Below are 13,091 nucleotides of genomic sequence, written 5' to 3' on the forward strand. Positions count from 1 at the left end.
TCTCTCCCCAGCTTCGTTCCCTGACACCTCACATTTCATGCTGTCCCCGTGTCATGCCTCCTCGCCTTCGCTCCTGTCCTTTCCTCTGCTGGGACGTCTACTGCGTCTTCCTGGGGCTGACGCAGACACGCCCAGCTCAGGAAGCCTCCCCAAGTGTGCCTGTCACCTCTCCTATCAGTCAGATGTTCGCTGCTTATCTCTGGGTCTCCCACGCTGGCCTCTAAGCTCCTTGGACAAGGACCAGGTCTTATCCATCTCTGTACCCAGGGCCTATCACAATGCCTGGCACATAATAGGTGTTTGTTGAAAGAAACCATGTTTGTTGAAAGAGACTCGGGAAGGTAAACAGAAAAACAGGGTTTCATTTCTGCAGAAAGTGAGGGACAGAGTTACCCTGTGGGTAGATACCCACAGAGAATTCTGGTCCAAGGAAAAGAGTGCTTGTGACATATCACAGGGAACCTCAGAGGGGCATTCTAAGGAGTGGTGCGGTGTGGATGGAAATGAGCTTCTTTTTCTCTTCCATCATAACCCTGTTTCTCTCTTCCTGAACTATCCCTGCCTCCTATTCAGCCAGTGCCATTGTTTCATTGTATTAGGGGTTGGCACCCTTGGGTGACAGATTTAACATTCTCATCCCCTGTGGTCCATGTCCCTGATGATGTGTGTGAATGGTGTCTGCTAATAAGGGACTAAGGATGTTGCTGGGAAATGGGTGGGTCCAGACTCTGCATCCAGAGAGCCTAAGTCTCTTTGAGCAAGAAAGAGAGGGCTGCAAACAGGAGGTGGCATTTGGACTTGAAACTTGAAGGATAACTCGGAGTTTAACGAAAGGATGGGGAGCCTGATGTGTTCATCAGGAGTTGCAGGGATTGTGGATAATAGGTTAAAGTCACTCATCTTAAGTGAGGGCAAGGTGTGGGGCACCTAGGTGCCTCGGTCGGTTGAGCGTCTGCTTTCAACTCAGGTCATGATCTCAGGGAGGATCTCAGCCCCACCTCGGGCTCCCTGCTCAGCGGGGAGTCTGCTTCTTCCTCTCTACCTCCCCCCAACCGGCTTGTCCTCTCACTCACTATTTCTCTCTCAAATAAAGAAAGTCTTAAAAAAAAAAAAAGAAGAAATAAATAAATAAATAAATAAATAAATAAATGAGGGCCAGGTGGCTGTCCAGAGAATCAAGGGGAGTGATGGGAGGAAGTGCAGTGTGGCTTGGACGGGTAACAGACTCTTCACTTTGTACATTTAATAGACCCTGAGAGTACGCTTTGCAGAATTATACATATACTGTAAATTGTCAAGCGCACTAGAGAACCTTCTGTGCAGCTACCATTAACAAGAAGCAAAGTGGTTAAGTATATAGACCCCGGAGTCAGATTGTCTGGGTTTAATTCCCAGATCTGCCTCTCCTGGCTCTGTGACCTTGGGCAAGTTACTTGACACCTCCATGCCTCGGCTGCATGATCTGTAAAATGAGAACAATAGTACCTCTCTGAGCAGGTCACAGGGATAAGAAAAGTGAGTTAAGAGAAGCCCTCAGAATAGTGCCCCATGTGCAGCACTCACTCACTCATTGTCGGGCACCAGTATGATTTTATTTCTCATGAGGTCGTTTGCAATCACCAGCCATGCAATTAGAGCAGGAGCCCATGATAGTAATTACATGAGTTCAGCCGTTCATTTGGTGTTGTTTCCCACTAGACTGCGAATTCCTCAAAGGCATTAGTTGAATAAATGTCTCTTTCCAAAGTAATTGAATTCATGCTTTCAAGCATATTTCCTACTTACTATATTTTTGTGCTGGTAATCTAAGGGGAGAACTTTTCTTAGGATTGTGAGGGGGAAATAAGATTATTAGTTGGAAACTCCTCCATGAAGCTGGAAAATCCTTGCACACAGAAGCATTGTCTTCTGTATAAACCCACGCCAGCCCCTTGAGACTGTTGCTGGAAAACTTGCTTCATGGAGGTTTTGTCCTGTTCAAAAGGGTTTAGAGAGCCTAGAGAAATAAATATCTGAGCCCTCGACCTTGTCCATTTGGCTGGACATTTTTAGCAGAGCCTTGTTACAAAACTTTTAGCAAAGAAACTTCTTTCAAGGGCTGTAACTCCTGAGAGGTGGGAAAATAAAGTTGAGTGGCGTTTAGACATCTTCTGTACCCAGGGAAGCTGGCCCAGGGCTCCTTGTCTGCTTGTTTTGGTTGCCTTGGAGGGAAAAGGGCGCAGAGGAGCTTTTCTGCTGAGACCACGGAATGAAAGTTAAAGTGGCCTTTGGAGATTGACTCTGAGTCTGCAGGACCCAGAGGGCTCTGCAAAGGCTGGACCATAGCCCACAGAGGGCAGACCCAGGTGTGTGTGTGTGTGTGTGTGTCCAACATTGGGATGGACGTGGGTGGGGGTTCTGACCCCCCAGGAAGGCAGTCAGAGGAGTCAACTGGAAGCCAGAGATCTGAATTGTAGTTCGGTCCTTTTGTGTCTGCGTGAGTTTCCACTGGTCTTTCCTTTTCTGCCATTGGATGATGGCAGATGTGGATTGTTTCTAAAGTTCTGTTTCTAGTGTTCAGATTCTCGCTCTGCCCTAGCACTGCTGAACACAGTTTGGGTGGAGCAAGGCAGCATTTATATCCAAATGTCCCACATCACCCATCATCACCACGAGGGCCCTTCTATCCAAACTGCTCTGTGCAACCCTGCCCTGACCCAGCCGCACCCCGCACGCCAGGCTCCGCACTGCACAGTGGGGTGCTCCTCTCTGTAGCCAGTGAGCTCCCGGAAGCTCAGCCCTTTCTTGCGTCTCCTCCACTGCAACATCCAAGGGGAGGCTGCTGATTTTCAGGCCTAGGACAGGAAAGGCCTGCTCCTTGCCTCCTTTGCCTTTCTAATCTCCCTCCTTCCTTCCACAAAGTCCCCAGCTCCCGGGAAGGTCTGAAATCACCCTCATCCTTATCACCGCTGCCTTCTCCCAACTGGATCCCTTCTCATTCGCCGAAGACGGTGAAGCTGGGCTCACTTCTGCTCTCTCCATCCCGATTCCCACTGCCATCTGTGTGACTTGAACGTTCACTCAGACAACTCTGATGACCACGCACCCCCCGGGTGCCTCAACTACCTCGGCTCTGATGCTCCTTTCCTCCGCGTGTGCGTGTGCACGCGCGTACACACACACACACACACACACACACACTCTCTCAAATATTTGCTGACACCATGTAGACAATGGGCCCATTTAGTGAGGTTTCATTTGTCTTTAAAACTATGATACCTATAACTAGAGTGACCATATAATTTATTTTCCAAACAGGGACAATTTTGTGAATGAGAGAGGACACCAAAATAATTCAGATTGTATTACTTTTGGGAATACTTATTTATGACAAATTGGCTTTTGTATTAAGGCCCTTTACTTTTTGAATATAAAGTAATGATATTCAAAAGCTATTTTCCAAAATAAATTTTCCTTCAATTAAAACATTTACATGTCTACACTCAAAAGACATTGAAAAAAACTCTTTTGTACTGATTATCTGCATATTCAAAAACATAGGCAGAATAATTTTCCTTGTACTTATTTAAGTTCTTTTGTTTCTTAGCCAAATCTCTCACTAGTAGTGTGTATCACTGGTATCTTTATAAAGAATTTCTTTTTTGAAAATAGTTTTTGTGTTTTGAGGTTTTTGAACAAATATATTTGCAGTCGCTTTTAAAGTAAAATTTATAGTTAATGAATTTGAAATTGCTGACACCTTTAACTGATTCTTCTCTGTAGACGTCAGTATTTTGAGCTGATAATACATTCTCCAGGTACTAAGAAGTTTGTCAGGTTTGAGGCAAATTCTGCTAAATGGATGATATCTTCCAATTCCTTCTGTAGATATTTTGTCCCAAGTATTGGCAACAGGTATTGTCTTTTTGCCTCCGTTCATAGCAGCATCCTTTAACACACACTTTTAGAGAACGTGATTTGTCAAGGAAGTCACCTTTATTAATGATTCTTTCGAACACTCGCCCATCACACACAGATTTTGTATCCTGATAGATGAGTCCTTGGCAGAAGCTGGAAGTAAGAAGTGGTGCCCAACTAAGCCCCATCCCGGCTTATTTTAATGTAGCTATTAATGATAATATCTGGTTAACAAGTGAAAAACATGGCGCAAATGCTCAAACTTGGACCCAGGGCAGCAGGCATGGACAGGGGCTCCTCTGTCCCACTGACCGCTCAGAAGTGGCTCCGTGGGCCTCTGTCCATGGCAGCACAGCAGTATTGCCAGACGGCTCGTCAGTCATGCCACTCTTCAGGCTCCAGCCCCACGGACCCTAATTCCACAGCTCTCGGAATGGGGCCTGGCAACCAGCAGTGTAGTCTCCCAAGGGATTCTAGGCCAGATCACCTTTGTCCTCCAGGAACGTTCCTCAGCTGCTCCTAAAGCTACAGGATGCAGGCGCACAGTGATTCAGATAATCGAGAAGAGGGAGGCAAGCCAGGAGTGGAGCCGCTGCTGCTGCACTTTGCACCCTCGTGGCTGTGTCGTGCCTGTGGGTCAGGACCGAGTACACAGCACCTGCTCTGCGGAATGGGACGAGCGGAGGGTCATCCTGCCAGAAAGCCTGTGAACACTCTCCACAACACGGTCAGAATGTCATCTTTTAAAACAATTAAGCAACTCCTATATTGTCACCATAACAATTAAATCTGTGAGGGTTACAGAATCCTAATTAGAAATAAAAATGGGGGGGAAACTTCAGAAAAATTCTAGCTAAGCCTGTCATAAGTTCTTCACTTTATTTATTTTGAAAACCATCATCAAAATGTAAATCCCCAGCACCCTCCAAATGATGTGTCATTTTCCCTCATTCTATACACCTATGATCACCTTTCTCCCTTCAAGCTTGGAAGTACACAAAACCACGCTGGCGAATAGGAACAGCACATCTGGGCACCAAGCCCCCACGTGCCCTGCTCCCCCATAAAGTGTTGGGGGCCATCCCAGGGCCAGTAGGGCAAGCAGCATCGGCTGGTGCTTTACCTGCTCGGACTTCAGTTCCGAGGCTGTGAGTTGAACTCTGTGCAAATGTTCTGGATGACCTTGGGGACAAATTTGTGCAGGTTGTCAAACTCATCCACGAAGAAGGAGTGGTGGTTGGCAGGGTGAGTGGCGATGACTTCCAGCTCGTCCTGGGCGGCCCATGCGACACCTATTGCGTAGGTGATCACCCCTGTGGGGACAGAGTTCAGATGAAGCCGTTGTGCCCGAGGAGAGGACCGTGAACGAACCACTGCCTTTCTTTGCTCTGTTGGCTCTTGTGTTGGGATGATAACAAATTCAAATCAGAAATGTTCTCCAAAGCATAAACATCTACTCTATACCCACAGTCACAGAACGGATATAAACTATCTCATAGTAGGTTAGAATCTTTGGGAGGAAGAAACTCCAGACAAAATGGAGTAATAAATAAGATCTTCATGTCCATGGGCAGTCGAGGGGATGATATTTCAGGACCAGTGAAACTTGATGCCATGCAGATGACATCACATGGCATAGCCTGCTCTACCTGTGTGTAGAGTCAAACGAAATCTTAGAGAGCTTTATTTATATTTGTTAAAGATTTTATTTTATTTTTTAAAGGAATTTCCACACCCAATGTGGGACTCAAACTCACAACCCTGAGATCAAAAGTCTCACGCTCCACTGAGTGAGACAGCCAGGCTCCCCTCAGTTTTATTTTATTATTTTTTAAAGATTTATTTATTTGGGGGATGGGGAGGGGTAGAGGGGGATGGAGAGAGAAACTCTAAGCAGACTCCATGCTGAGCGTGGAGCCCAACATGGGACCCGATCTCACAACCTAGAGATCATCACCTGAGCGGAAACCAGATAGTTAACTGACTGCATCACCCAGGCAACCCTCCCCTCAGTTTTAAATGCATCAAAAGTGAGTTCAAGAACTTCCTAACTAAAAAAGTGGAATCAAATTACTTTGGGCTTAAAGGTGACTTTACAACCCATAAAATGCAATCTCCTTTCCAGCGTATATACCCTTGCACAAGGACTGGGAGAGATGGTGACCCAGCACGGGCTCCAGCATGGATGTGAAGACAGGTTTTCAAGATAAGGGAGTGACCAACAGAGCTGAATGCTGCAGGGGGGGGGGGGTCACATGACATTAAAACAAATATGTGTTCGTTGGATTTAGAAAAAATGAAGACATTGGTGGCTTGGTGAGAGCAGTTGCGGGGTGTAGGTGCCAAAGAAACCAAGTGAATTGCTATGAGTTGAGAGTGAAAAGTAAATGAAGATGTGGGCACAGCACACAGAGCTAACCCTTCCTGGAAGTTTGGCTGTAAAGAGGAGGCAAGTGGGATGTGGAGCAGACGTGAAGCAGACTTCTTCCTTCTTTGCTGCTCAGAGAGGCCGGTAGTGTTTAACAACACCCCTAGTGTGTTCCCTGGGGTGTTGGACATTATTACGTGGTAGACAAAAGCAGAGCCTAGAAACACAGCCCCTTCCTCATCCCGCTGGCCCACCATGCCCCAGGGATGCTCAACAAAAGCAACTTACCCTTGTGATGGGCAACCATGGACGGTATGCGGACGTCGTCATAGGACCTCCCGTCAGTGATGAGGATCATTAACTTCCTCTTGTTGGGCTTGGACTTCTTGAAGAGCTGTTCCAGGGCATAGTTGATGGCAGCCCCCGTGCTGGTCCCACCGCTCCAGTAGCCCACCCTCTTGATGGCGTTGAGGATGTCGGCCTTGGTGCTGTGATCCTCAAATCCAAATTCCAGACGCTGCTCGTAGGTGTACTGCACCGCCCCGATCCGTGTATCTGTTTCTGAAATCTCAAACTCTTTGCTGATGTTGGCCACGAACTGGAGGACTGTGCGGAAGTTGCCCGTCCCCACGCTGCTGGAGCCGTCGATGACGAAGCCGATGTCGGCTGAGTTCCAGCAGGTCTTGCTGCAGGCCAGGCGGTCCGTGTCACAGATTCGCTTCAGCAGGGGCTGCACCGTCTTGTGGAGGCTGAACCAGCTCTGCACATTGAGCGAGTAGAAGCCGTTTGTTCTGCACACAGCCTGCAAGACAGAGGGGAGGGGTACTCACCCGCTCGGGTGTCGAATTCTCCAGGCGGTCACCGTGACCCCACCCGCCAGGACAGGTGAAGAAAGAAGCAGACAGACTCTTGTTTTCTGCCCTCATCTTCCTTCCTACAGGTCTTTTTCTACCTTGGTCCACCCGGTCAGATGCTTGCTGGGGTCACCGCTGGACTCACTCTTACTCCCTCGGCTGGGTCTCTGCTTTAGGGGACGCAAATCCTCAGAGAGAGGTGAATCACTGGTTTCAGCCTCATGGTCATGCCTCTCTGGGCCCCTAGGTCTGTTTGTGCTGGGAGCCGGCCATGAGATTGGCACCGGGGGCACCAGCATCTGAGAAGATTAAAGAGAGCTTCTGTTCTGCTCAGGAGAACAAGACACATGAGAAGTAGCTACAGGAATGTTTCCAGAGCAGCCCTGAGCCCCGCAACAAGGGCTCCCACACATGTGCCAGGAGTCACACTAGATGTTCTTGGAGAGCTTCTCTCGTGAATCTAACCCTACAAGGTGGACATAACCCCCCCTTCAAGAAGGACTAGACAGATGGGCCAACTGTGGAGGGACATCTGAGTCCCCAAGACTGGAGCACAGATCTCTCTGCCTTCAAAGCCCAGCTCTGTCCTCCAGACATCCCTGCCTCCAGACAAATGAATATTTATTGACTTGTGCCCAAGTATGTTCCAGAAAAACTTAAGGCAGCTGCAATAAACATGGAGCAAACTAGCCTCTGTGCTCTTAGAAGGGACCAGGCTTGTGTTCCTGAAGTGAAGCATGTCTCCTTGCTGCTGTCTCTCTGGGGTCACAGGGAGAGTCACAGACCTGGTGACTATACATGAAGCTGTAGAATTGACAATTTATTTTAAAACAAGAAATGACTTGAAACTGTCCTAGGAAATATTCTTAATTTCCTAGGAAATATCCTAGGAAATATTCTTAGGGCTGCAAAACCCTAAGAGGGGGGTTTATTAATCTTTCCATGGTCTTGGTATTATTTGAGATGAGTGTCCTGGCTGAGCTGAGCTCTTGGGGAGTCCCACCAGGCGCCGGCTGAGGTCATTGAGGGAGAGGGCAGTGGTGCTGGGTGTGGGCAGGAGACACTGGGCGTGTCAGGACCACACATAGGGGCCCCAAGAGTAATGGGGGACCAGGGAGGGTTTGGAGCAGGGACCCCATAGGACTGGAAGAGCTCGGCATCAGTGCGAGTGGGCTTCACTGTGAAATCTACACCAAACTGGGGAGCCCTGAGAGGGAGACACACCGGAGTCGGAACGCTAGGTTGCCCTCGGGAGGTGGCACTGGGAGCTGATGAGGTGTCCCGGGCTGACTCTGGGTGACTCCAGGCTCCAGACTTAGTAGCCCCTCCCTGGAGGCTTCCCTGCCTCCAAGTAAGCTCTATGCCCCTTTGAAGGCACAAGAACAGTCTCAATGGCTATCACAGCTGTGCAGAGTGAGTAGACACTGACACCAGGCGGGTCCCTGGGGCGCTTCCGTACCTTATTCGAGAAGTTGGGCTCCGTCACGTACTGCTTCTCATTCTCAGTGGCACCTTCAACGGTGATGAAGAAAATGTTGATTCCTGACTCTCTTGCGAACCTTGAAGCCTCCTCCACCTTGTCCGTGGGCCAGCCGTCCACAATCACCACGGCCACGTTGGGAGCAGCGCCTCTGTTCCCATTGGCTTTGGAAAAGAAGTTCTTGGTCACGTAGGAGATGGCCCGGCCTGGAAGAAACAGAGAGCTTGTGCTTGCAGAGACTGTGATCACATGGATTAGAAATACAGGCAAGATCCCAGTGGCTTCCAGAGGGCCAGAAAAACCCTTTCATGCCCTTTGTGTGTTTGCTTCTCTTTTTCCTTTTTTTTTTTTTTTAAACCACATTAACTGTTGTGAGGCATACAGTTCAGTGGTCCGACGCACACTTCGTGTGTTGTACAACCATCTCCACCATTCGTTTCCCTCCCCCACTTCACGTCAGTCCTTTCATTTCTGATTCTCTATTATTTAAAAAAAAGTCTTAGGGACCAGCAAACAGATGAGAAAGACTTTCATGGCAATAAGAGGGTCCCTTCGTTGCCTGGGTGCTGAAAGTGCACAAAGCCCTTTCCGGGAGTGTGGGGTAGGAGGCACTGGCTGGAGGGACAGGAGCCTCTTCTTGGCCTCCCGCCACTGGGGTTTGGCCAGCCCGGTGCTCCGGGAGCTGCGGCGTGTGGGAGTCTGAAGGCCAAGTCAGTGGTGTCTTCTGTCCAGTTCCATGTGAGGGGCACGGGTCTGGCTGGCCAGGGAAGTGCGGTGCTCACTGAGAACTGAGGACTGTGTTCCAGCCTTGGCTGTGTGGACCCAGGCAGGTCACTCCAGATTTCCAGTTCAGCAGAAAGCCACAGTTGGGAGGTATAAGGGAGCTGCCAACATGGCTTTCCAAAGCACTTGTTTCACACCATCTAGGACCTCAGCAATTTTTCAATCAAGGAGGGGGAATAACTGTCCCAGTTGACTGGGTCTCTCCTAGGTTAAGTGCTGAAACCCCATATGCTCCTGGGTAAATTGGGAGGACCAGGTCACTGTAGAGTTAGCATAATTTCATATAAAAGCAGGGCTCTTAACCTGGGTTCTCTGAACCCTTGTGAGGCATTGGGGGCGGGGGGTATATCCACAAAGCCCCTGAAATTACGTGCAGCAGTTTGTAAGTGTAATTATTTATTTAGGCTGAAGGGTACCTTTCAGGAGATTCTCAAAGGGGTCCTCAATCTAAAAGCAATCTAAAGTCCTAAGACTTTAGGACTAATGTCATTACACTCAATGGTTTTTGGTTTTGGCCGGGATCCTGGCTCCGCGGGCTATAGTAATCTTAACCTATTAACTGAGAGGATCAAATAGTTACATATGCAGGAGCTGGAGAAATGTCTTGGAGACCCCACATGACCTGGCTGCACCGAGCACACCTATTCCAGGGAAAGAGCTGAGAACTGCCCTCACAGCCAATGGATAATGTCCCTGAAGGGGCAAGGCCCCCAGTAGTCCCCTCCGGCTGAATGTTAGGTGCCTGTGAACAAAGCCCACCCCTAGCCTCACCCACACTTAAATCTGGAGGTCGTTGTCCATTAGTGCCCAACCCACACCCCAGCCCACCTTCCTGCATGTCCGGAAAGTGGAGATCAGAAATCTGGGAACCACATCGTTGAGACTCCCTTGCAGCTACAGCCTTGGAGTTGTGCTGATTTCATGAACTGAAGTGCAGTGCGATGAGATTTAGAAGATGGAAGCAAGGCAGAGACTCTGCTATTTCTGCTCCTAAGCCTCAGAGGGTCCTTGACCTCTCTGGGCGGTGCTGGAGGAACCCATGTCTGGTCTCTAGCTTTGTCGCCATGGAGGTGGGAGGGTACAGAACATGCATTTTGTGGTGTGAATGGAGCAGGCAAGGCCTGGTTTGGGGGATGACTGCTGTACCAGAAGCCTGCAGACTGTGGTGGCTTCCTGACTGAGTCAGATTCCTGAAGAGGCTGTGCTGGAGGAATTGATAATGTGATTTTCTGATCATGGAAGAGACAGCAGCTCCTTGTAGGTCCGTCTCCTGCAGATAGCCGTCAGAAGTCATCTCTCAAAGTTCAGCCTCGAGCTCATTCCTCAGCTCTTTTGATTATTCTCAAAACCATTTAGAACCTAGGAATAAATTCTTTTCTGCTTCAACCAGCTAAAATGGATCCTGTTCTCCAAACGCAAACCTTGATCAGGACAGGGCAGAAACAGAATATGTTATTTCCTGAAAAAGGTATATGATTTTAAGACACTACTCTAATCCCATCAAGGATATAGGTTGTCTTCTGAAGTTTCTGTTTTATTCCATGATCCATTACTGGAATGTCACTGATCTAAGTCTTCAATTAAAAACGAATGGGAAATCAACTATCATGTTTGCAACGAGGTGGTATTGATCTGGGGTCCGGAGAGCAGTGACTTGGCCGGTGTTTGGTTAGCATTTTTCAAAGGCTCTTCATTTGCCAGATACTATTATATTGGTCTACAGAAATGTACACTGTGGCGGGGAGGGAAATAATCAGATTTACAGTAACTTCAAAGATGTTCCTTCAAAGACAGTTCTGTGTGCATTACATGCCAACCCACCGCGGCTCACTTCTCCATTTCTTTGGATGTTGATGATTCAAAGAGGTTCCCTGAGAAGTAGACAGTCCTCCCAGTGCCCCCAAAGCCAGACTACCATTTGTGAATTTGTACGTTGGCATGGGCTCATTGGCAGCCTTTAAGCTTGGTTAGTGTGAAATTGTCTCCCAGTGCCTGGTGAACTCCTGGTGAACTGGTAAAATGGTTTCTGGACCTGCCCCACTGGGGGCTAGACTTGGACTTCTGGTAAACCCGTCATCCCACCTCCTAGCCACCAAGGCTCAGACATCTCAGGAGACTCAGCTTGAAATGAAGAACCTGTCTTTCTTTGTACAGTTATCACTTTAACAGGAACTATTGGAAGAAGATCCCCAAGGAGTGCTGTGGAGCTTTCTGAATGGAATTGGCTATAATATTTAATGTTACGTAGTTGACAACTTCTGAGTTGATGACTCATCAGCCAATCAGGAAACAGTTATAATAGCTGTCCTGCTTGTCCCAAAGAAAGCTGCCAAGCCAAGATACCAAGCATGCTGGAACTCTCCCGCATGTGTGTGGTATTGATTCCTGCCCCTAAATTCATGATGATACTTTAGAAAAAAATACAGATATTAGGAGTCATTTCTTAATGGATTATTACTATTCTGCTGTACAGGATATTAGGAAGCAAGCACACAGAGGGAACACTGTGGAAGCAAACAGAATCATCTGAATTCAGATTGCATACCTGCATTAGAAAGCCCTCCTCGCTGGGTGATTTTCTCTATGGCGGCCTTCAGATCCCGGGAATTCACGTGAGTCCTGAGGTTAAACTGGGCAGCGGGGTTGTCTCTTAAGAGTGAGAATGAGAAATAAAAATTAGCTGGAAAGTTATTATCTTTGGAGGAAAACAGAAATCAGATTTGATTCTTTTATATACAAATAGGAGGGAAGCTGCTTCAAAGTCCTTCAGCTGTGTTTTATAAAATGTCCCAATGTGGACAGAAGTAATGGTGTGATGGGAGGGTTGGCGTCCTTCTCAGTGTGTATAGAGGAAAGTGGTCTTTTCCAAAACTTGGGGTTCTCGTTTTGATTGTGCTGCTTCCTCACTGTGTGGCCTTGGGCAGTCACTTAATTTCTCTGGGCTTCAGTTTCCTCATCGAGGTAAAAGCAAAGATCACAACACTCATATCGCTAAAGAACAGGATAATTGTCCAGTAGGATTTTGCAAATGTCAGTGTCTCCCCAGACTGTCCCAGACTCTCCTCTCCAGAGAGAAAATCCCAGCTGACAGCTACTCCCTGGTTTACCCCTACGCTGGAATTTTGTCTTAACTGTGACATTTAGGAGAAGACATTCCTTTATGTTTCATTTTATTGTTCCTGTGACTGGGTGAGAATATTCAAATCTTACCTAAAAGGTTAACATCTATTAACCAAAAGTTCAGTGGGAGAGGAGGTGGAGTAAATTTAGAGAAACAGAATGAGAATCCTTCACTAGAGAAGAGTGTCTGAGGGTGAGCTGGGGGATGGGCCTGGGGGCAGCTGAGCAGGGGGTGTGGATGTGCTTTATGACCAGGTGGGCCGGGGGCCGGGAGGGAGGGGGGCTCTGACAGGGGGGACGCACAGAAAAAACACATCTCACAAAGCACTGACATTTAGCCATGGGCAAGGCTTCCAGTGAGGGTGATCTCTAGGGTCTCACGGGACCCTGCACTCCAGAAGAGCGTGCACGTGGTTGCCTGCTCTGATGCTGCCATCTTGAAATCCGTAATGTTTGCAAATAGGGCTGTGCACATTACATAGCAGGTCATACCTGCAGGTGACTAAGCCTTCAAGGGAAGGGAGAAGCCTCTTTCTAAAAAGTAGCCTCCACACCCTGTGTGGAGTCCAATGTGGGGCTTGACCTCACC

At 48.1% G+C, this 13,091-nt stretch overlaps 2 protein-coding genes across 6 annotated transcripts in view; one reads left to right on the forward strand and one right to left on the reverse strand.

Moving 5' to 3' along the window:
* The window catches only part of STRN (striatin), a 141,650-nt gene that overhangs the window by 123,360 nt on the left and 5,199 nt on the right, over positions 1 to 13,091 (forward strand). Inside the window, exon 21 of the transcript XR_014315632.1 lies at positions 11,856 to 11,994. The gene's annotated coding sequence lies outside the window, so the exon portion shown is untranslated. The remainder of the gene's footprint in view (positions 1 to 11,855; positions 11,995 to 13,091) is intronic.
* Positions 3,957 to 13,091, reverse strand: part of VIT (vitrin) — a 95,952-nt gene continuing 86,817 nt past the window's right edge. For 2 of the 5 annotated variants that reach the window (XM_082745624.1, XM_082745620.1), the window contains 4 exons: positions 11,928 to 12,031; positions 8,579 to 8,805; positions 6,554 to 7,067; positions 3,957 to 5,210 (listed from right to left, as the gene is read on the reverse strand). In XM_082745624.1, the coding sequence (XP_082601750.1) occupies positions 5,032 to 5,210; positions 6,554 to 7,067; positions 8,579 to 8,805; positions 11,928 to 12,031 (1,024 nt within the window). In that variant the 3' untranslated portion in view covers positions 3,957 to 5,031. The remainder of the gene's footprint in view (positions 5,211 to 6,553; positions 7,068 to 8,578; positions 8,806 to 11,927; positions 12,032 to 13,091) is intronic. The other 3 variants (XM_082745622.1, XM_082745621.1, XM_082745623.1) reach the window with 3 other exon arrangements.

Source organism: Mustela nivalis, assembly GCF_964662115.1.
Source record: "Mustela nivalis genome assembly, chromosome: 8".
Classification (NCBI taxonomy): domain Eukaryota; kingdom Metazoa; phylum Chordata; class Mammalia; order Carnivora; family Mustelidae; genus Mustela; species Mustela nivalis.